This window comes from Bison bison, unplaced genomic scaffold (assembly GCF_000754665.1).
Source record: "Bison bison bison isolate TAMUID 2011002044 unplaced genomic scaffold, Bison_UMD1.0 scf7180017864297, whole genome shotgun sequence".
NCBI classification, from domain to species: Eukaryota; Metazoa; Chordata; class Mammalia; order Artiodactyla; family Bovidae; genus Bison; species Bison bison.
Genome location: NW_011494869.1, coordinates 7,208,587 through 7,227,980, shown reverse-complemented (window position 1 = coordinate 7,227,980; position 19,394 = coordinate 7,208,587). Strand labels below are relative to the sequence as shown.

At 56.9% G+C, this 19,394-nt stretch overlaps 3 protein-coding genes across 13 annotated transcripts; 1 reads left to right on the top strand and 2 right to left on the bottom strand.

The window, feature by feature from the left end:
* The first annotated feature begins 6 nt into the window (after window positions 1-6).
* On the top strand, window positions 7-3,465 carry NOL3 (nucleolar protein 3 (apoptosis repressor with CARD domain)). 2 transcript variants are annotated; one of them, XM_010851064.1, is made up of 4 exons: window positions 7-29; window positions 2,470-2,772; window positions 2,923-3,276; window positions 3,373-3,465. In XM_010851064.1, exons 2-4 carry the CDS (start codon window positions 2,478-2,480, stop codon window positions 3,378-3,380), a joined length of 657 nt encoding a protein of 218 aa, XP_010849366.1. In that variant the 5' UTR covers window positions 7-29; window positions 2,470-2,477; the 3' UTR covers window positions 3,381-3,465. The 2 variants fall into 2 exon arrangements, with proteins under 2 accessions (XP_010849366.1, XP_010849367.1); XM_010851065.1 differs by having other exon boundaries at window positions 7-380.
* A 49-nt stretch (window positions 3,466-3,514) lies between these two features.
* KIAA0895L (KIAA0895-like ortholog) lies at window positions 3,515-11,685 on the bottom strand. Of its 2 annotated transcripts, XM_010851063.1 has the most exons (8): window positions 11,602-11,685; window positions 10,608-10,646; window positions 8,163-8,788; window positions 7,937-8,080; window positions 7,522-7,654; window positions 6,324-6,629; window positions 6,122-6,219; window positions 3,515-5,126 (listed from the first exon to the last, which is right to left on the bottom strand). In XM_010851063.1, the coding sequence occupies exons 3-8, from the start codon at window positions 8,730-8,732 to the stop codon at window positions 4,962-4,964; spliced, it is 1,416 nt and encodes a 471-aa protein (XP_010849365.1). In that variant the 5' UTR covers window positions 8,733-8,788; window positions 10,608-10,646; window positions 11,602-11,685; the 3' UTR covers window positions 3,515-4,961. The 2 variants fall into 2 exon arrangements, with proteins under 2 accessions (XP_010849365.1, XP_010849364.1); XM_010851062.1 differs by lacking the exon at window positions 10,608-10,646.
* Window positions 11,686-11,839: 154 nt separating this feature from the next.
* EXOC3L1 (exocyst complex component 3-like 1) lies at window positions 11,840-17,604 on the bottom strand. Of its 9 annotated transcripts, XM_010851059.1 has the most exons (14): window positions 17,318-17,604; window positions 17,106-17,162; window positions 16,736-16,896; window positions 16,435-16,654; window positions 14,955-15,567; window positions 14,758-14,875; window positions 14,496-14,621; window positions 14,302-14,402; window positions 14,000-14,110; window positions 13,133-13,262; window positions 12,889-13,011; window positions 12,641-12,796; window positions 12,425-12,549; window positions 12,035-12,351 (listed from the first exon to the last, which is right to left on the bottom strand). In XM_010851059.1, exons 2-14 carry the CDS (start codon window positions 17,149-17,151, stop codon window positions 12,162-12,164), a joined length of 2,220 nt encoding a protein of 739 aa, XP_010849361.1. In that variant the 5' UTR covers window positions 17,152-17,162; window positions 17,318-17,604; the 3' UTR covers window positions 12,035-12,161. The 9 variants fall into 9 exon arrangements, with proteins under 9 accessions (XP_010849358.1, XP_010849359.1, XP_010849355.1 ...); XM_010851056.1 differs by having other exon boundaries at window positions 11,840-12,549; window positions 16,736-16,911; XM_010851057.1 differs by having other exon boundaries at window positions 11,840-12,351; window positions 12,889-13,240; window positions 16,736-16,911.
* Between the last annotated feature and the right edge of the window lie 1,790 nt (window positions 17,605-19,394).

Here is a 19,394-nt window from a genome sequence, read left to right as displayed (position 1 = left end):
CCGACCCCCACCAGCAGCCGTGCGCGAAGGTCTGTGAGCCCCGCCCCTCTCCTCCCCTCTCCTTCCTTCTCCTCCCTTCCGCAGGACTCTTATCTCTGGGGCTGGGTGTAGGGATGGATGTTGAGTTCGCAGGTGCGCGACGTCTTCCGTGGTGGCCCACCACCTTCGCTCCTTAGCCAAAGAACGCGCAGGGAGCGAGGTGGGGAGGGCGGCAGAGACCCTTGACCACGCGTGCTAACTGGAGCCGCCAGGTCCTCTGGGAAGAATCTGGGCTGTGACCATTGAAGGACATAATTTCGATATTCTGAGCATTAAATCTCAGAGGATCCAGACTAGCTGGGGTCTCTGCTCTCCAGACAGGACAAAAGGCAGGACTTGAGGTAACTAGAGGAGGAAGCTAACATGAAAATAATTTGGGGAGGAGGGAGAAAAAAGGAGGGGCCAACCTAGTATGTCCCCTCCCTCTCTGCACCTGTGGACAGTGGGTTCTGCCCTCCCTCCCTTCCTGCACTTTTGACCGGGGGGACAGAGTTTGGAAACCTCAAGTAAGAGGGCAGAGGATCCATGGTACACAGCCCAGTGATGTCAGCCTAGTGCGGGTGTATGATGTTCACTGGGATACAGAGGAGAAGGAACGTATCTGCCTCCGGGACACTCCTGCATTGGGGTAAACGAGGAGACATTTGAGTCTTGAAAGATGGGTCCATCTTTCAAGGGAGGAAGAAAGGGGATTCCAGGCCCAGGGAAGAGTGTCTACAAAGTTTGGGAAGTGCCGGTACTGAATGGTTGAGGGAAGTGGGGGAAAGCCTGCTATCTAGGGGCTGGGAAGTGAATAGATAGTCTGGATTCTCTCTGGTGGTCCCACGAGGGTTAGGGGACAGGTTGTTATGGTTGGCATTCTGCTTGGCCAGACACCTCATAGTTCAGGCTGGAGCAAGTCAGACTCCAGTTCTGCCACTTGGTCTCTCTGAGCCTGTCTCCTCATCTGTAAAATGGGCACAATAATCCTACCCTAGAGAGTTGTCAAAGTCACTGTTCTGTAGGGTGATGGACAGGAGTGAGAGGTGCTGGGAGAGACTGTTACAGGAGATGAGGGGTGGAGGGAGATGCCAATTCTCTCTGAGATGTCAGGGGAGGAGCAGCATTTGTCACAGATGGGACATGAAGGGAAAGGGAACGGCAAAGGGTCTCTGCTCATGGCCTGAGGGAAGGGCTGACACCTCAGTATGGCTAGGAGGGGTGCAATGACTAGGGAGGCATAGCATGACACCAGGCAGTGAGAGAGATGGGGGTTAAGACCAAATCCTCTCTCCCAGACCTAGAGCCAAGTAAGGAGGTAAAGGGGGGACCCCAAAGAGAGGATGAAATCCTTGGACAAAGCCAAGGCCAAGGGAGATGGACTGAGAAAGGGAGTGGCCCAGGGCCTGACCTAATTGCCCCTTAATGCCAGGGACCTTGCTGCCTGGGTCAGGCGAACCAAGAGGAGATGGGCCATTGTCCTTGGCTGTTGATAAGTGAACAAAGCAGATTAATTTCTGCCCAAGGCCTGCTGTTGGGGTGGTGACAGCCTCTCAAAATGGGAGGATCCACTGAGGGAAACGGTGAACGTTTGACATTTGCTGGTAGCTTTTATGAGTTGAGTCCTGGATACTTCAAGATGATGGCTGTGAATCATTCCCAGGGCAGCAGGGAGACAGTTTGGTCTCAGGTGATGTCAGAAGATCTTGGTCAGAGCTAAGACTCAAGAGGACTCAGGTATCTCTACTCAGGTATTAGGGAACCAGAAGAGGCCAGGAAACCACATTGGGGTTCCAACATGGTGGTGGTATCAGTGAGGGGGTGCAGAGGCAGGGGCCTGTCCTGGAAGGATGGACCTCAGGGTCAGGATAAGGGTCTGGACTTCCTCCAGTAGGTGAGAGGAGCAGGAAGACTCTCAGCACTGGGATCTGGGAGGGGAGATATGGAGCTTTGCAGGGTCTAGGCTGGAAGTGAGACTAGACTCAGTGGTGAAGTTGACAGAAGTATTCGGCAGATAGACTGGAAAGGAACTTGATTGCAGGCTGGGTGTGGTTTATCAGGACTAGCTGTACCTTGGGGAAACAGGTTAGGAAAGAGAAGTTAGGTTGGATAAACTAGGTCTGAATCTATCGCGGTGTCTAAGGTGGCAGGGGCTCAGGAGGAAGGACCTGCTTGGGGAGAGCAGTCAGAGTAGATGAGGGTCCTGGGGTAGCTAGGGGAGGAGAGGAGTGCCACAGTTAACATTTAGGGACGGAAGGTGAAGCCCGAGGCAGAGATAAGATAGAAAAGGTCAGGGAGGCAGGATCGGTGCTGCGCTGCGGGGCTAACAGACCGCAGAGATCCAGGTGAACTTAGACCCCAGCCACGGATGTTCACTGGGGCCCCGGGAGAGAGGTCAGAAGCAGGGGAGCTCCCGCCCCCACTACCTTTCGCCCCTCGCCTCCGATGCAGCCCCTACCATGGGCAACACCCAGGAAAGGCCATCAGAGACTATCGACCGCGAGCGGAAACGCCTGGTAGAGACGCTGCAGGCGGACTCGGGGCTGCTGCTGGATGCGCTGCTGGCACGGGGCGTGCTCACCGGGCCCGAGTACGAGGCGCTAGACGCGCTGCCTGACGCCGAACGCAGGGTGCGCCGCCTGTTGCTGCTGGTGCAGAGCAAGGGCGAGGCTGCCTGCCAGGAGCTGCTGAGCTGCGCCCAGCGAACTGTGCGGGCGCCGGACCCCACCTGGGACTGGCAGCACGTGGGGACCGGTGAGAGCCTGCGGGGGAGGCGGACCCTAGGTCAGAGGAGGGGGCGTGGCATGGGGGCATCGATCCATGGTCTTCCCCAAAGACTTGCACATGTGCAGAGGAAACCACCGAGGATAAACTGAGCCTGAGACACTCCTACCTCCGCCGTAGGCTACCGGGAACGAAGCTATGACCCTCCATGCCCAGGCCACTGGACTCCCGGGGCTGCTGACTCAGGAACCACGTGCCCCTGGCTGCCCAGAGCTCCAGAATCCGACGAGGCCCGGGGTCCTGAGGACTCCGAGGCAGCACAATCCGGAACCCTCGAAGAAGCTGAGCCAGAGCTGGAAGCCGAGACCTCTGAAGGGGCTGAACCGGAGTTGGACCCCCAAATGGATCCGGAACCAGAGCCAGAGGCGGAACCGGAGCCAGAGGCGGAACCAGAGCCAGAGGCGGAGCCAGAGCCAGAGGCGGAGCCAGAGCCAGAGCCGGAGCCTGACTTCGAAGCTGGAGACGAGTCTGAAGGTGTGAGGCTGCCCATATCTGGCGGGAGGGCATGGCTTGGGAGGTGGAGGAGGCGGGGCTCCACCTGAATGACCAGGCCCTCTCCATTATTTCTAGATTCCTGAAAGCCATAGCACCGACAGGCCGCTCTTCATCCTAGCAGCATGTGATCTGGGATCCTGCCAAAGTGGGGTCAGACGCCACCAATGTTCCATCTGGCCCAGTACCACTGAAAGTGAATAAATTCTGGAGGGTCAGCCTGGACTCTGATTGTGGCTCTTTGCCCAGGAACGAGGATGTGGATGTCTGCCTCTAAGTCCCAAAGTCTTTGGGCAGCCCTGTGCCCATGGCACAGTCCTCAGCCCATTTCTGTCCTCAACAGTACAAGCTGTACCCCTGGAGACCCCAGACCCAGGTCCCCAGTGGGACAAGGGCCAGATTCTTGGGCCCTGCTCCATGGCCCTTTTATCATTTGGGGACATGTGTCATCACCAGCCCCACCCCAGAAAGCCCCTAGCACTGGCACAAAGGGCCAGGAAAGGGGCTTGGGAAGGGAGATTAAGAGAGGAAGTGATCGTGAGTAGATGAAGCCGACACACTTCATTATAATTGTTTTAATTGACTTTTCTCAGGACTGGGAGCTCAGTGAGGATTCTGACCAGTTAACTGGTACACAGAAGGTGCTCTACACATATTCAATGACTAAAGGAATAAGGACTTTCCAGCTGTGTGTCCAAGTTTTCGAATGGAAAAACTAAGGCCAAGGGTGGGAGCGGGGCTGGGTCAACCTCACACAGCTGAGTCTGAGGTGAAACTAGAAGCAACAATCATCTTGGCACCTCTCCTGGTTGAAGAGAGGCTCAGAACTTGGAACCACTGGGGGCCTGCCCCTCAGGCTTGATTGTGGATGCTGCCAGCCTATGCCAACTTCTGCCAGAGACCAGCTGCGAGGGTGTGAGCAAAGACAGGGACAGCAGAGGCCAGTGCAGAGGTTGAGGGCAAGGCCAGGGGAGCTCTCGGCTTGACTCACAAGGCCTGTGTATGTGTGAGGGAGGGCGGGGCTAGGAACATTCAGTGCATTCCAGAGGAGCCCTATTCCCTCCATCGAACTTTCAGAAGCCCAGGACACACCGCACATAAATAGGGAAAACACACAATGACAATGGGAGAGGCAAAATGCTGGAAAGCACAGCCCAGCCCAGCTGGGTCTCTACTACCAGGATCCCTGCTCCTTGAGTCTGTGTGAAAGCCAGGACGGCAGGCTCAGGCAGTCACCCCAGGAGAAGGGAGATCCCCACCAGGACCCAGTGAGAGGTAGACAGCGTGAAAGCTGAAGGAGCACCAAGGGGCCAGGTGGGGGGACGAAAAGACTGGAGTACGCATACACCCAAAGCCATCTCATGCAAGAACAAGTTTCTACTCCCAACCCCTCCCCCCAATGCCCATCCATGCTCAGCTTCCCTCCTGTCCTCAGGCTCTTCCTCGGCTCAACAGACAGCTGGAGACAGGAGGGCAGACTTAGTCTGCCTGACATGCTGCTGTTGGCCCTCGGGGTCCAGGGAGGCTAGCACAAATTCTCTGCTGTTGCCGCTCCTCCCTCCTGAAATGCTTCTGCCCTCCCCAGGCCCCAAGAAACACCCAGGCTGTGGAAGCACAGAGCAGCCAGCTTCGTGTTCTGGGGGCCGATCCGGAGCCCTCAACCAGTATCAGTCAGGCAGCAGGCGGCCCAGCTCTGCCTCATCCAGCCGGTTGGTGGTCATGATGTGTTCCAACTGCTGCCGGTATCGTGCTAAGTCCTGCATGAAGTGGGGCACCCGGGTGTTGTCCAGCACCCCGTGGGGCCGGAGGTGATCCACATCCTCATAGGAAACCTGCAGGGAGAAAGCTGGGCCTCAGTGCAGGATCCCCTGGTTTTCAGGCAGCTGGTCCCAGCTCTCTTCCAATGGCCCATAGCCCTTTGCTCCCAGAACCTCTCCCACTCCCCTTTTGATTCACTCCCAACGTTCTGTACCCTGTGGCTCCATCCTGGGTGTTTGCTCTTTCTCTCAAAACCTTCTTCTAACATCTATGTGCTACAACCCCACTCCTGTATCCAGTCCAGCTTCCCCCCTTCATCTCCAAATCTGGGTATCCAAATGCCTTCTGAACACCTTTCCCTGGATACCAGGTGTTAGACGCCAGCCTTCCTGGGTGCCAGCTTATGCAGCCCGACCCTTGTCAGAGCACCTAGGTCAGATTCCAGGGTGGGGACTTAGAATATGTCACCCTCCCACTCAGAGTGGCCACTGAGTTGAAAAGATTTCACTCTCTGAAGATCTCTCCAGCTTGCCCCTTCTTCTCCAATGGCATGGCCACTGCGGGGTTATGCCAGACCACCATCAATGCTGCAGAAGAGATGAGAAAGGCCTCTTCCTCTTCCCCTTGCACTCCCCTCCCTAGGCCTCTCCTTCCATATGATACACAGAGCCTTCTAAAGCCAACATCTGTGCCACCCTTTGCTTGAAGCTCCTTGGATTCCCCACTGCTTTGGATGAAGTTCAACTTCCTCAGCTTGGCACAGATACCCAGTGCCAAGGGCTTGATCCCTGGCTGTTTCTCCAGCCTGCTTCTGCAGGCCTTCCTGACTGCTCTCCTGGCCTGGAATGCTCACTTCCTTTGCAGTGTCTACGCACACACCTGTGGGCTGGAAAAAGCACCTATACTGGCTGCCGGACTGTCACGTCATCTCCTGTGCTCACTCCACCCACGCTCCCACCACGAGAGGCCTGGCACCCAGTCCTCAGTGGAGTTCCAACCAGAGGCTCAGGGAATACAGCAGTGAGGGGGAGAGCTGGCTGGGACCTCTGAAGGCCCTGTGGCCCCTCACCTTGCCCAGCGAGGTCAGCAGCGGGAAGTCGATGGTCTGGCGATGCCGCAGAATGCGCAGAATGCCATCCAGGTATACCTGGTCCTTGCTGAAGCAGCCTGTGGGCAAGGAGGGCCGTGAGCCCTAGGTCCAAAGCCCCACCCTCACCCTCCCGCCCCAGATCAAGGCACTCCCCCGCCAACCCGCAGGGACTGGTGCCCACCGGGCAGCGAGGTGTCAGTCTGGCCGCGCTTGGCGCGCACACAGTATTCCCAGCGCACATCGGCATCCTGCACGTAGCGTGCCAGGTCCTGGAAGAGCTGACGAAAGGACATGCGCGCTGCACGATGTATTGTATAGTAGAGCAGCGCTGCGCGCCACAGGAAGGGCTGCTTGCGGAACAGGACGCTGTGCAGGCTGGCCAGGCCCTCCTCCGTGGGGTTTGCTGGCCGCAGCCCGTACTGCTGCCGGCCCTCGGCGCTGTGCCACGGCTGCCGCGCGTTGTTCACGCCCCGAAGGTAGTGGGTACCTGCGGGGAGAGCAAAGAAGAGGCTGGGCTGGGCATCCAGGGGGTCTTCCTGCCTGGCCCTATCCAGGCCCTGCTCTGCCCGTCTGGACCTCTAGCTGGTGACTCACATAGCTTTATGCCCCTAAAATCAGGCTCTCACACAAGCCTCTCCACCCCACACCCATACTCACCCAACGCATCATCAAGACCATCTTTAGGTGAACTCACACCCAAGGACCCAGAGGCTCACACACATGAATCCTCCCCCATCCGTCTAGGACTATACACACACAACTCTCCCAAACTCACACTGCTTCGCCCCCCACCCTCTGCAGCCCCCTAGAGAGGCCGGGAACTCACACACCACCCGGTCCCCACACCCTTGCATGCCCATTTCATGCTAACATATTCAGCAAAAACCACCTTTTGCCCAGAGCAACATGATTCTTGACGAGGAGTGACAGATATGAAAGAATAGTAATTCGTGTCCTATGCCTGCCTTTCCAGCCTGGCCAGTCCCCTCCTAAATCCAGCTGTGTCTTCAGCCATTTCCCTTCCCAGAATCTGAACTTGCATCCACCATGGAAGGCCTGTACTGTTGGCTAGACTAGTGGGGCCCTTAGGGTTCTCCCTCTGGCCTGTCCGGGCCTCAGCAGTCTTGCCCCACGGACAAGGGAAATCAGAGAGGAAGCTGAGGGAGGAAAAGATACCCAAAAGAAACAGGAAATAAGGGTGAGCCCAAAGAGTGGGCTGGCATGTTCTGGCGTACCTCTGTGAGCCAGAGGGAGGAGGTGGCTGCTGGTGAAGGGAAGGGGGAAAATGAGAGGGGGTGGAATTACTGGGGCCCCTCACTGCCCTGCCCCCATGTCCCAGCCCCCTCTCATCCCAGCCCACCCACCTACCACACCCTGACCTATCTCATGCCGCAGCATGCCCTCCAACCAGTACTGGCGGGCTCCAGTCAGGGTGATGGCCAACGTTGGTCGGCTGTTCTCCACCATCATCACTGCCTGGGACAGCAGGTCCTCACTCAGCTGCACCACTACCTGCGGGTGGCAGAGACACGTGTCATGGCCACCAACCCCGGGGGCCAGTGGGGAGGTGGACCTGCTGATGCCACAGGGGAGCCAGGCCAGACACTTGGCCACGACACCCACCCTGCCCCACCTCCGCTTGGAGCCAGCTCCCACCTGATTGGGGCAGGGACGGGAGCAGGGCTGGCCTGAGGTCACTAGCTCCACCAGAACAGAGCTGGGCCTGGCACTGCCCACTGGGCAGTCTGATTGGAAGCAGGTGGAAAAGGGGCATCACTGGCAGTGTGAGCTCACCTCACCGACGCAGCCTTCCTTCTGCATGTATCTGCGCACAATGGACCAGATCTGGCACTTGGTCAGCAGCTGGCCCCCCGTTGCAGCCTCAAAGTGTTCATAGGTCCCAAACTTCTCCAGGACAGCCTCGATGATGCCAACTGCCTGCACAGAGGGCCGCAGCAGCAGGTCAAGCTGGACCGCTCAGGTGGTCTGGGCTGGGGTGAGGCGGGCAGTCTGCACTGACCTGATGAATGAACTGTCCAGAGGCCTCACAGTATTTCTCCAGCACAGCCGTGGGCATGGGTTCCTGGTACTCGAACTGTGGGTTGTAGGTGTAATGGGACTGGAAGAACTTGTCCCGCTCGCGGTCCATATTGGTTGGCCGCAGAGCCACCAACATGCAGGGGCTCTTGCTGGCACCACGGCCTGCCTCCTTTCGAGCCTTAGCGATGTGAGGCAGGGAGGCCGCGGGCCGCAGGGTGCCCCCACCTGGGTCCCGTCCCCGTCCAGGCGGGGCCCGACTCTGGGTGCTGCCCCCCCGCCGGCCAGTACTGTTCACGGTGTAGGTGCTCTCGCTGCGCCGCATGTGTCCACGGCGGCCCAAGTGCAGCTCTGAGAAGGGCTGCCTCTCCGCCCGGGGCCGCAGGGCTGAGGGGACAGACAGAGCCAGGGGCAGGGCCAGGGACTGAGGCCAGGGGAACAGCACTGTCCCATCTCGGTCTGAGGGCCCCGGCCTATGGGCCAAGGAGGAGGGGCTGGCTGGCGGGCTGGGGGGTGCCTGCTCATACACCTGAGCACCTGAGTCCAGCACCATTCTGTCCTGGAGGGCACATCCGGCCGGGTCACTCCAGCTCCCCACACCGGCGACTTCTGCAGACACAGGAAGGATGTGGAGGCCAGCAATGAGTGGGTATGGCCTGAGGGCTAGCAGGCCCTATGCCCCCTCACCTCCACCCTAGTTAGTCCATTCCCTGGACTGGGGGAAAGCAGGAGGAAGTCTCATACATCCACGTAGATGGTGGTTCCTCAAATCCCTTTAGCTCATGAGCTTCTGATTGTAAGCCTTAAGCCCCCAACTCATGATTCTGTGCTCAGCGCCCGCCCAGACTGGGAATTTGGTACAGTGTAGCCTCAGCTGCCAGGATGAAAGGTGAGGGGGTCTCACTACCTTCTATCTGCCTTCTACCTCTGGCATTTTCTCAGTCTCACTCCGCCCCTCCCACCCAGCTGCATTCACCTCCTCCAGCCCATTGGGCCTACCTGCCCCTTGGTTATGCTAGTCCCTCCACCTGGAATGCTCTCTCCCCTCTGGGCCATCTGTTCAAATCTAAATTAGAACCAGCTCTTTGTAAGCAGAGGGAAAGCTCAGCCAATCCAAGCCAATCCCTGGGTGTCTCCTATCAGAGCCATCTTGCTGGTGGTCATCCAAGGCCAGTGTTAGGACAGTTATCCCAACTCTGTACCAGGGCTCAGTCCAACCCAGTCTCTCCCCAGAGACTGACCAAAGGCTCCATCCTCTGAACTCTCCTGTCTGCTCAGGGACATAATTCCAGCCTCTCTCCTTTTTCCTACACCTCCTACATCATCAGTCTCTTCCATTCTGTCGGATTCTTCCCGTCAGTATAAACACATGCTGTTATTTCTCCATCTTAAAAAACAAAACCCTCACTTGACCCCATAGTCTTCTAGCTTCACTGCATCTCCCTCCAGCTGCTTCTCAGGGTAACACAACACTCCAAGTCATCTATACTCAGTCTCTATCTAATTCCTTCTTTCCTGTTCTGTCCTAAATTTCACTTCAAGTAGGGGCTTCTGGCCCCTGCTCTCTATCAAAACTGACCTGACCAAGGTCACCAATGATCTTCATGTTGATCAGTAGAACTTGACAAAGTTAATGACTTCATCTCAGCTTGGCCACATCTTCCACTTGGTTCCCAAATACACTGGGACATAATTCTCCCATCTCACTAGTGGCTTGTTCTTGTCTTCCTTGCTGGTCATCCCTATCTTTCTGACCTCTTAACACCATAATGTGGAGACACTGCTTTGGGAAAGATCCCTGCTGTTCTCCTAACTTGCTACAAGTAATAAATCCTTCCTTACCCGCCCCTCCCCTGGAAAGAAAAAAAAAAAAAAACTCTAATGTCCAGGACTTGAAAACTTCTCTTCTCCATTTATGCTCTCTCCCTGGGTGATCTCATCCACTCTCATGATTTTAAATATGTCAGCCCAAACTTCTTCCATAAACTTCAGACTAGTGTTCTGTGTGTGTAAATTGCTCAGCTGTATCCGACTCTTTGCAACCCTATGAACTGTAGCCCACCAGGCTCCTATGTCCATGGAATTCTTCAGGCAAGAATACTGGATACGGAGTGGGTTGCCATTCCCTTCACCAGAGATTTTCCCAACCCAGGTCTCCTGCATTGCAGGCAGATTCTTTACCATCTGAAACACAGGGAAGCCCCTCAAACTGTGTTGTCAGTTCTCAATTCAACATGTTTACTTGAATGTATAACAGGCATCTCAAACTGAAAATGTCCCTGTCTGGAACACTTTCCCCTCATATAACAGCAGGGGTCACTCTCACTTTCCTCAGATTTCTGTACAAATATCTTGTTAGAAAAGCCTTCCCGACACACCCTCTTTAAGACAGTAAACCTCCTCTAAACCCTCTCCACCAGAACCTCACCTTTTCCACAATATTGTCCTCCAATGCAGTCATCACCATCTGAAGTACAGTATATGTGATTATTATGTTTTCTCCTTCTAAGTGTTCACAGCTGTGTCCCCAGAACAGTTGTTCAGTAAAGGAATGAAACCGAGAGCCCTTGTCCCTCTCAGAACTGGAATCATTCCTTCCCTGTACCTGGCTTCCCCAGCTAGTTCTGATCCCCTCCCCCTCTTCCCAGCATTCCGCCTAGTGACAATCTGCTGGATGATTTCGGGACTCAGGCTTCCTTCCCCTCAACTAACCATACACTTTTCTGGATTCCTCACTGCTCTCTAGGTCTCTTACTTGTACCAATCCTCTTTATCTCCCCTTCTTTCATTTGACCTACCTCTTTGGAATTACCAGGATACGCTTGTTTCTTTCATGTCTCAGGTCCTTTTGCCAAGAATGCCCTCCCAATGTCTCCCTGTAACAAACTCCTAACCATTCTTCAGTACTCGGTTTGGGCCTCACTTCCTCCGGGAAGCCTTCCCAGCGTCTTAGAGACTCCCAGTGCCCAAGCGGCTTCTTTACCACCCTAGGCTGTCATTGTTGGAGCCCAGGTCCGCGTCCCCCCACATCATCCCCTGAACTCCCTGAGGGCAGGGACGGGTCTCATTCACCTCCATGACCAAAGTACCCAGCACTAGATGCAGAATGAATGAAAGATGGTTGTGGGAGGAGCCCAGACTGAAGGCGGAGTCTGGTGATATATAAGCGGGTGTGGTCTGCGCCAATAAGAAACTCCGAGAGAAGATAACATTGAAGAGGAGCCAATGGGTACTAGGAAATCGAGGAGGGGAGTGACCTACAGCCAATAAGTGGCGGGGGCTAGGGCAAAGGGCGTGCCCAATGGAGGGCGGGGCCAGTGGACAATGGAGCGGGGTTCCAAGGTAGATGAGGAGGGGTCCGGTCGAACGCCTTTTCGGCCTCGTGGGGGTGGGGGGATTACATCCGCGTGCCGCGCCCCCACCTGTTCAATCCTCTTCTCGCCGCCGCTGTTCCCGCTCCGCAACACAGGCCGCCGGCTGCCCAGCCCGCGGGAGCCGACGCTGGTGACGCACGGGCTCGGGCGCGCGCACGCTCAGACGAAAGAGCGCGGATTCGCGTCAATCTCTGCTGCCGCAAGAGCACGAGGACACGGCTTGGGGTGGGGCCAGGCAGAGCAGGGGGGAGGTGTCCGCCATAGGGTCACGCCCCTGGGTGGGGTGTTGCCTTAAGGCCGCCCCCTCTGCCTCAGTTGACTGACTTCTGGCGTAGGAGACGCTAGCTCTCTGCGGGTGCGCGCACACGTAAGGGTGTAATCCGCACACTGTGGAAGCCCGGGTACTTGGGAAAGCAGCCCACATACAGGTCTTGTACCGGAATAGGTGGGGCGCAGCCATATATCAGAACTGGAACCAGGATACCTTAGGTGTGTCACTGCACGTGGACCCCCTGCCCTTCGTGGGCACTTTTATTTCATCCACCCTTCACCAACACGTACAATTCAGGCGTACGGGGACGTGACTTTATTCTGCGGGCAGTCAGGGGTCAGGCACAGGACCCTGAGGGGAAGCAGGAGGCCAGCGAGGGTGCAGGTGTTGGCACGAGGCTGAAAAGTGCTCGGCGACCAGCTTGGGGCGAGGGCTGCGGGCCGGCCCGCAGAGAGCTGAGTGCGGCCAGGCGCTGCTCTCGGGACACGTCTCCGCGCAGGTCCAGGAGGGCGGAGACGTGATCCTCGCTGTGGAGTGACGGGTGCGTTAGCCCCGCCCAGCCGCTCCTGGGTCTCCTCCCTTCCCGGCCCGTCTTCGCACCTCACGTCGGGAAACTGTTGCCGCAAGCCTGCCACCTCGAGGCCAAGTAGCGTGGGGTCGCGGAGGTTCAGCAGCTCCTTCAATGCAAGCAGCACTGGCACACACTGAACGCTCTCCTCCAGGCCCTGAGCACGCAGGGGTTGGTCTTTCTCCAGTCCTCGACCCCTATCAAATCACTAAGACTCCCGCCCATCCTCTCGCCCAGCGAATTCTCACCAAACCGAGGAAAAGCTCCTGAAGCTGGGCCGCATCGTGCTGCATGCGCTCGGCCGCCTGGGTCCTCTCGTCAGCACCGCGGCAGACTAGGCGGCCTTGCATCAGCGCACTTAAGTACTGCAGCACCACCGTACGCTCCGCCTCGACCAGCAACAGCTGTAGGGATCGCGATCAAATGGGTCCAGGATGTTTTTCCCATGGGCACTTTGACACCGCCCCCCGCCCTCAGCCTTTCCCCGCAGATGCACCTGGACCGCGGGATTCCGCACGTGCTGAAAGTTCTGGCAGAATCGCGCCGTCCGCTTGCACACGTCATCCAGCAGCTCTGGGCTTGAGAGCCAGCGACGCGAGGGCAGAGCCGCGAATAGGGGCTGGGAACGGAGTTTAGAGACGTAGTTGGAGCGACGATTCAGACCCAGCATTCCCCGGCAGAGGCCCCCATGCATACGCTGTATCTCCTCCTCCCAACCCCATCTCCCCCTGAAGCCTCGCCTGTAGCTCCGCCAGCAGCGCCTCCAACACCAGGCCACAGATCCTCTTCTGCAACTTGTCCAGCTCTGCCTCCACCGGAGCCAAGACTCCGGGAACCACCCATTTGGGCTGCAGGACGGATACGGAGGAGCTGGACCGACCGAAAGGACGGCTTCAGGACCAAGGCCAAGGCCCGAGAGGTCCTCTCTTGTCTAGCCACTCGGGCGCCACCTAGTGGCACAAGTGTGTCGCCTGAGGGGACAAGAAGGGCGGCTCCCTGCACTTCTGAAAGGGTGGACACAGCTGAGGCTGAAGTGGTGGGCTCAGCGAGTTAGAAGGCACACATGCCACCTGGACCTGCCTCTAATTCGCGGTATGATCTTGAACAAGTTATGTCTTTCAGTTTGTTTCGGTAAGAGGAGAGAGTTAATCCTAGTCAGGAGGGAGTCAAAATCATCATTAACTTGTTTGTTCTCTCTTGCCCACACCCCAGGGAACATAAGACCCTAGAGGAAGGGAATATTTTTGTTATATTCACAGCGGTAACGCTAGACATTACCTGGCACAGAATAGGGCCTTGATAAATATTTGTTGAATGAATGAATAATTGACACTCTGTGCCAGGTACTGTGGTAGGTACTTTATATCTGTAATCTCACCTGAGTCTCAGAAGGTCCACCCATATACTATTGACGACAGAAGCAAAATTCAGAGAGATTAGATAACTGGCCCAAGGTCACACAGCTAGTAATTAGGAGAACTAGGATTGGAACCCCAGGGTTACGTGAGTCTAAAATTCCTAAAGGCCCAGTGTAGGCTAGATCCATACTGAATAGATGTTCAGTCAGGGGTTAGTGAAGGTGGCATTCTGTGGGCACATCTTGGTACCTGAGTGCTAACTGGTGGTTGAGGGTGGCCAGTAGGTAGGGCACGTAATGAGGGACCACTGCTTCCCCCCTGAGATGGTCTCGGGAGAATCGGATCAGAGCATCGGTGAAGCTGCAAAGAGCAGAGGTGGCTCCGGTACCTGCTGTCACTCTGATACAACCCCAGTCCTTAGTACTCTGGCCCCACCTCCAAGATACCCAAGGCCCTGTCTTGAAGGAGTCCTTTCCCATGGGTGTGTCTGATCACTCAGAACCCCTTAGGGCTGCCCAGGAGCAGGGCCAGGAGTTGGGAGTGGGTCAGACCTCCTCAGGAAGGCGCTCAGTTCTGATAGTGCCATGCCATGCACCCGCTGCTCCAGTGACACACTGACTATTCTGGTCACACGAATGTTCTCTTCCAGGATCTACAGGCAGGGATGGGCAGCCATTAGCGGGGTCCTGGTCCTGCCCTCCTTCCCTTTCCCTGTGAGGGCTGCCCCCTGCCACTTTTCACCCACCTGCAGCACGATGGCTGGCAATGGCGAGTGGTAGAAGCCAGACAGGTCTGTGTCGGGTTCCTGCTCTCGGCCCCACTCGACTACCTCCCCATCCAGTGCCTTCTGCAGCCACTGGGCCACCTTTGCCTGGGGAAAGGGGGCAAGGTGCAGCAGGATGTAGCAGGGCACTGACACTGCTAGAGACGGGTAGATGCACGACTCCACAGATACAGGCCCACGGGTGGCGGCAGAACTGCTCTGAACCTGGGCTCCAACTACTCACCTGGACTTTGGCCACAAATGTTGCCTCCAGCTGCTCAATGTTTTCCAGGGTCAGGAGGGGCTCCAGATCAGACACGTCAGCCTCAGGCCCCAACTCCAGGCTCCCCATCATTTCTGGCCTGGAGGTGGGTGGCCCAGTGTTACACGGAGCCCCCAGCCTTTGATGTCCCCATGCCCTACTGCCCCAGAGACACTGACCCCTGGTACACATGCAGCACCCAGTGCAGCAGGGTGAAGGTGTCGGCTTCTTCCAACTCAGGCCCTTCCAGGAGTTGCTGCAGGCAGCGCCGCAGGCCTCCATGCAGGGTGTGGGCCCACAACTGGACAACTTTGTAGTGTGGTGGGCAGCAGGGTGCTACCAGAGCCTCAGCCATGGCCAACTCGGCTGGCAGAGCCACCCGCAGAGCCTCCAGCCACTTTGCTAGTTCCCCAGGCCCAGGCTGCAGAGATGTCCCGAAGTGGACCCGCTCCAAGCCCTGCTGTAGTGCACGCAGACAGCGCTGCCGCCAGTCCCGTGGAGCCTGCTCCAGGGAGGTGGTGCACCCAGCATCCACCTCGGCCACACGCACAGCAGCCACCAGCAAGGCTGGGTTCTCCCGGGCCAGCTGCCCTGCAGCCCCTGCGGCCGCTTCCACAGCCTGGCCCAGAGCCTCAGCCAGAGGGCCCAGCCCCTCAAAGACTGGCAACTCCAGGCCCCCAAGAGGTACGCACGTCTCCTCTTGCAGCTGCTCCAGTTCCCGAAGGCTCACATAGGCCTCCAAGAGCCGCTGGGCATCAATCAGGGTCTGTGTGTGGGCCACTGCAGCTGGCACTAATCAGAGAGAAGAGACAGCCTTGAGTCTAAACCTTTCCACCTGTGCAGTGGGTACAGCAGTGGATGTTGACGCCTTGGGCTGGGGTGATGTGTAAAAGATTTAATAATCAGTACAGTAGAGCACTGGCCAACCTGAAAAGACCCAGGGAAGGGCCTATATGGTGGTTAGGGTGTAAACCCTTGAGCTGATGAAACAGGAGGAAGGGAGGGACTTGGGGGAGGGAGTCATGCCAGTGGCTCTTTGACCACCCTGTTAGGGAAATAGTTCAGTATATAAGAGCCAAGTTGGGCAGAGCCACAGGTGTCAGTCCTGACTCAGACATCCCATGCTTGTACTGCACTTAGTTGCTGTCATGTCCGACTCTTTGTGACCCCATGGACTGTAGCCCACCAGGCTCCTCTGTTCAATGGGATTCTCCAGGCAAGAATACTGGAGTGGGTTGCCATGCCCTCCTCCAGGGGATCTCCCCAACCCAGGGATTGAACCCAGGTCTCCCTCGTTGCAGGTGGATTCTTTACTACTGAGCCACCTGGGAAGCCCAAGAGTACTGGAGTGGGTAGCCTATCCCTTTTCCAGGGGATCTTCCCAACCTAGGAATAAAACCAGGGACTCCTGCATTGCAAGTGGATTCTTTACCAGCTAAGCTACCAGGGAAGCCCTTGCACGCTTGGGAACCCCAGAATGAGCTAACAGGCACCGTGCTTCATACGTCATCTGAAGCCTGTATTACTCTCTGGCAGGTCCCCGATGTGTCCCTCCATGCAATTTCCCACTGGTGTCCCAGCCCCTTGATCAGCGACAAGCCCCTTGGTGCTTGTCAACCGGCTGGCAGAGGACTGAGGCCGAGGGCCAGGCACACTCACCAGCTCGCAGCCGGGGCAACAGCTGAGACAGGGCCTGCAGTTGTTTGTGTTCCACAACCTGCTCCCGCAGGGGTTCTAGGGTCTGTGCAGCCTCAGCCATATCCCGGAGCAGCCCACGGGCCTGGCCCAGGGCCTCGCGGGCTCCCTGTACGGCCTCAAGGGCCTGGGCCAGCTGCCACACCCCGGTCTTCACACCCTCCAGGTATGACTGCACCACCGACTGTGGGAGGGAGGTAGGCAGTGAGGCCTTGCCAGCCCTGCAGCTTGCCCCCAGCACTCCTCCCTCCTGCCCGATGCCCACCTTGATGCGCGCTTCCAGAGAACAGGTCCGCTGCACCTCACGGTTCCGGTACTGACCCAGCCTGGCCAGCTGCTCTGGCCGGTAGAAGATGCCCGAGGCCCACTTGAGAGCTGCACCCCGGGCCAGCTGCTCCGCCCTTTCCTGCTCCGGCCACTCCAGCCCTGGGCAGGAAGAGCCTGGGCAGCTGCATCAATTGGGCTAGGCCTGCAGGAAGTGGCTGCCGAATCTGCTCCCCTTCCTACCCCTTGGCCTGTCCCCTAGGGCGGTCCACTCCTCTCCCCACCCTACAGAGCTCCAGTCAGACCCCAACTCACCATCCCCATCTTTCTTGCCACCATCCCTCCCTTGGCCTACCCAGAAGGGCTCATACCAGTGGGGAGTGCGGGTTGCGTTTTGTCCCTGGCTGCCGAGTCCATGGCTGGAGGAGCTGGAGCGGAGTGAGGGCAAAGGTCCGGGTTAGAGCAGGCAAAGTGGGCGCTCCTCTGAGCTACTGTGTTCATCTAGGCCCCTCTGAGAAGGAGAAGGTTCTGGTTCCCTCAGGAAATGAGGGAGATGGGAAAGATGGGGAGGCACCTGAGATACCTTCGTCGATGAGGTTTCCCGGTTTTGCCCCCCAGATGGAAGTGGGGCAGGGTAGACAGGGGCCTCCGCTGGGCACTGCTCCTCTCTGAGCTGCAGAGGACAGTGTGGTATGGAGATCACCAGGCTTGACCAGGCGTCCAGTGCTCCCTCCTCCGCAAAGAGCCTTGGCCTTGAGGAGGGCCCTCTCCCCCGGCCGTCCCGGCAGAGATGGATACTCCCTCCACTGGCTCACGAGGCCCACACCTCAGCCTGCCACAGCAGAATTCCTCACCCCAAGGAAACCTCTGTCCCACCTCCCTCCTCAGGAGTCCCCTCCTCCCTCCAGGTCCCGCCCTCTCCAAGGCCACATGCAGAAAGGAAGGAAGCTGAGTCTCTGGTACTTTATTCCCAACAGGAAAGAGCATCTGCACCGAGGGACAGAGTGGGGAGGGCTGGGCGCCACTTCCTTGGGGGAAGTGGGGATGTCCTCCCTGTGATCAATGAGTCTGGAGCAGCCTAGGCAGGACCTCCTATGCTCAGGGCACAGATAGGAACTAGATGGCCCCAACCTGGCTGGAGAGGAAGGTGTGCTGATATGGATGCAGGCAACATCACAGGGTGAAAACTGTGTTGACAGGCCCTTAGAGGCAGGTATGCCTCTGCAGAGGAGCAAGAGACCATAGGCTGTTGTGAAGAGGGTGTGTGGCGGGAGATGGCAGAGAGGGGTGGAAGAGCTATGAAAGCTTGTCTGTCTTGGAGATAAAAGGAGCCATGGAAGGGACTGCTGCTGCTGCTTAGCTGCTTCAGTTGTGTCTCTGTGCGACTCTATGGACTGTAGCCTGCCAGGCTCCTCTGTCCGTGGGATTCTCTAGGCCAGAATACTGGAATGGGTTGCCATGCCCTCCTCCAATGGAACTGACTACTAGGTAGTAATAATGCAGTGGACACTGGCTACCACCCAAATCCACCCTTCAGGACAAAGACACTCATTCCTCTAGCCTGAAATGTAGGCTAATGAGGTCTCAGATCTGAGTCTCTTGGTCCGTATTAGGGTATAAAGGCCAGGTAGGCCTTGGAAGGAGTACCCCAGTTTCAGTGCTCCTAGAAGGACAGAGGCCTCCATTTTAACTTCCTCACAGTTTAATTCTCTTCTCTGCCCTGTTTGGCCTGTATTACTTCCTTACAAGTGTGGCTTCGCAGTAAACTTCCTGCCGGCACATCTCTTTCTCAAAGACTGTTTTCCAAAGAACTTGACCTAAAATAAACTATAATAAATGACAGTGTTAAAAATAACAAAATGATACTAGCAAACACATAATCCTTCCACATGACAGAAACAGCTCTAAGGGCTTTACATATATTTACACATATGGGAGGGATTGGGGGCAGGAGGAGAAGGGGATGACAGAGGATGAGATGGCTGGATGGCATCACTGACTCAATGGACGTGAGTCTGAGTGAACTCCAGGAGTTGGTGATGGACAGGGAGGCCTGGCAAGCTGCGATTCATGGGGTCGCAGAGTCGGACACGACTGAGTGACTGAACTGAACTGAAATATGTTTGCATTGGTTGAAAAGTGGTTTTAATCCCATGGCTTCTGAGCACTGTAGTGTGGAGACAAGAGAAAGGTGAAGGTGGGATCAGGGGAAGAAGTGGGGATGCAGACAGGTGGATAAGCTAGATGTAATTAGTGCTTGCTGTTTGGCAGGAAGTGAAGGACAGGAATAGGGTAGGTTATCCCAAGACGATGGGGAGCAGGTTTGGGAAAACACGTTGGGTTCATAAGGCAGCAGGGTCTCCTCTCCTGAGATGAGGGTTGGGGCACAGTTAGTGGAGTTGGGCCAGCCAGGAAGGTTCCAGTGATCCCTCCTTACTACTCCTGGGGCTACCCAACGACTTCCTCAACATGCTTCCTCGACCACACCTGTCTTCCGGGATCCTGGGGTTATTTTCGTCCTCTTCGGCGGTTGGACATTTGTTGATGGTCCCTGAAGTTTTTCGGCCATGTCTGCTGAGAGGAATTGTGACAGACTCCCTGGAAGGGAACGAAGCGGAAGCGGAAGTAGCGAGGCTGGCGCCGGCGGCCGAGCGGCCAGG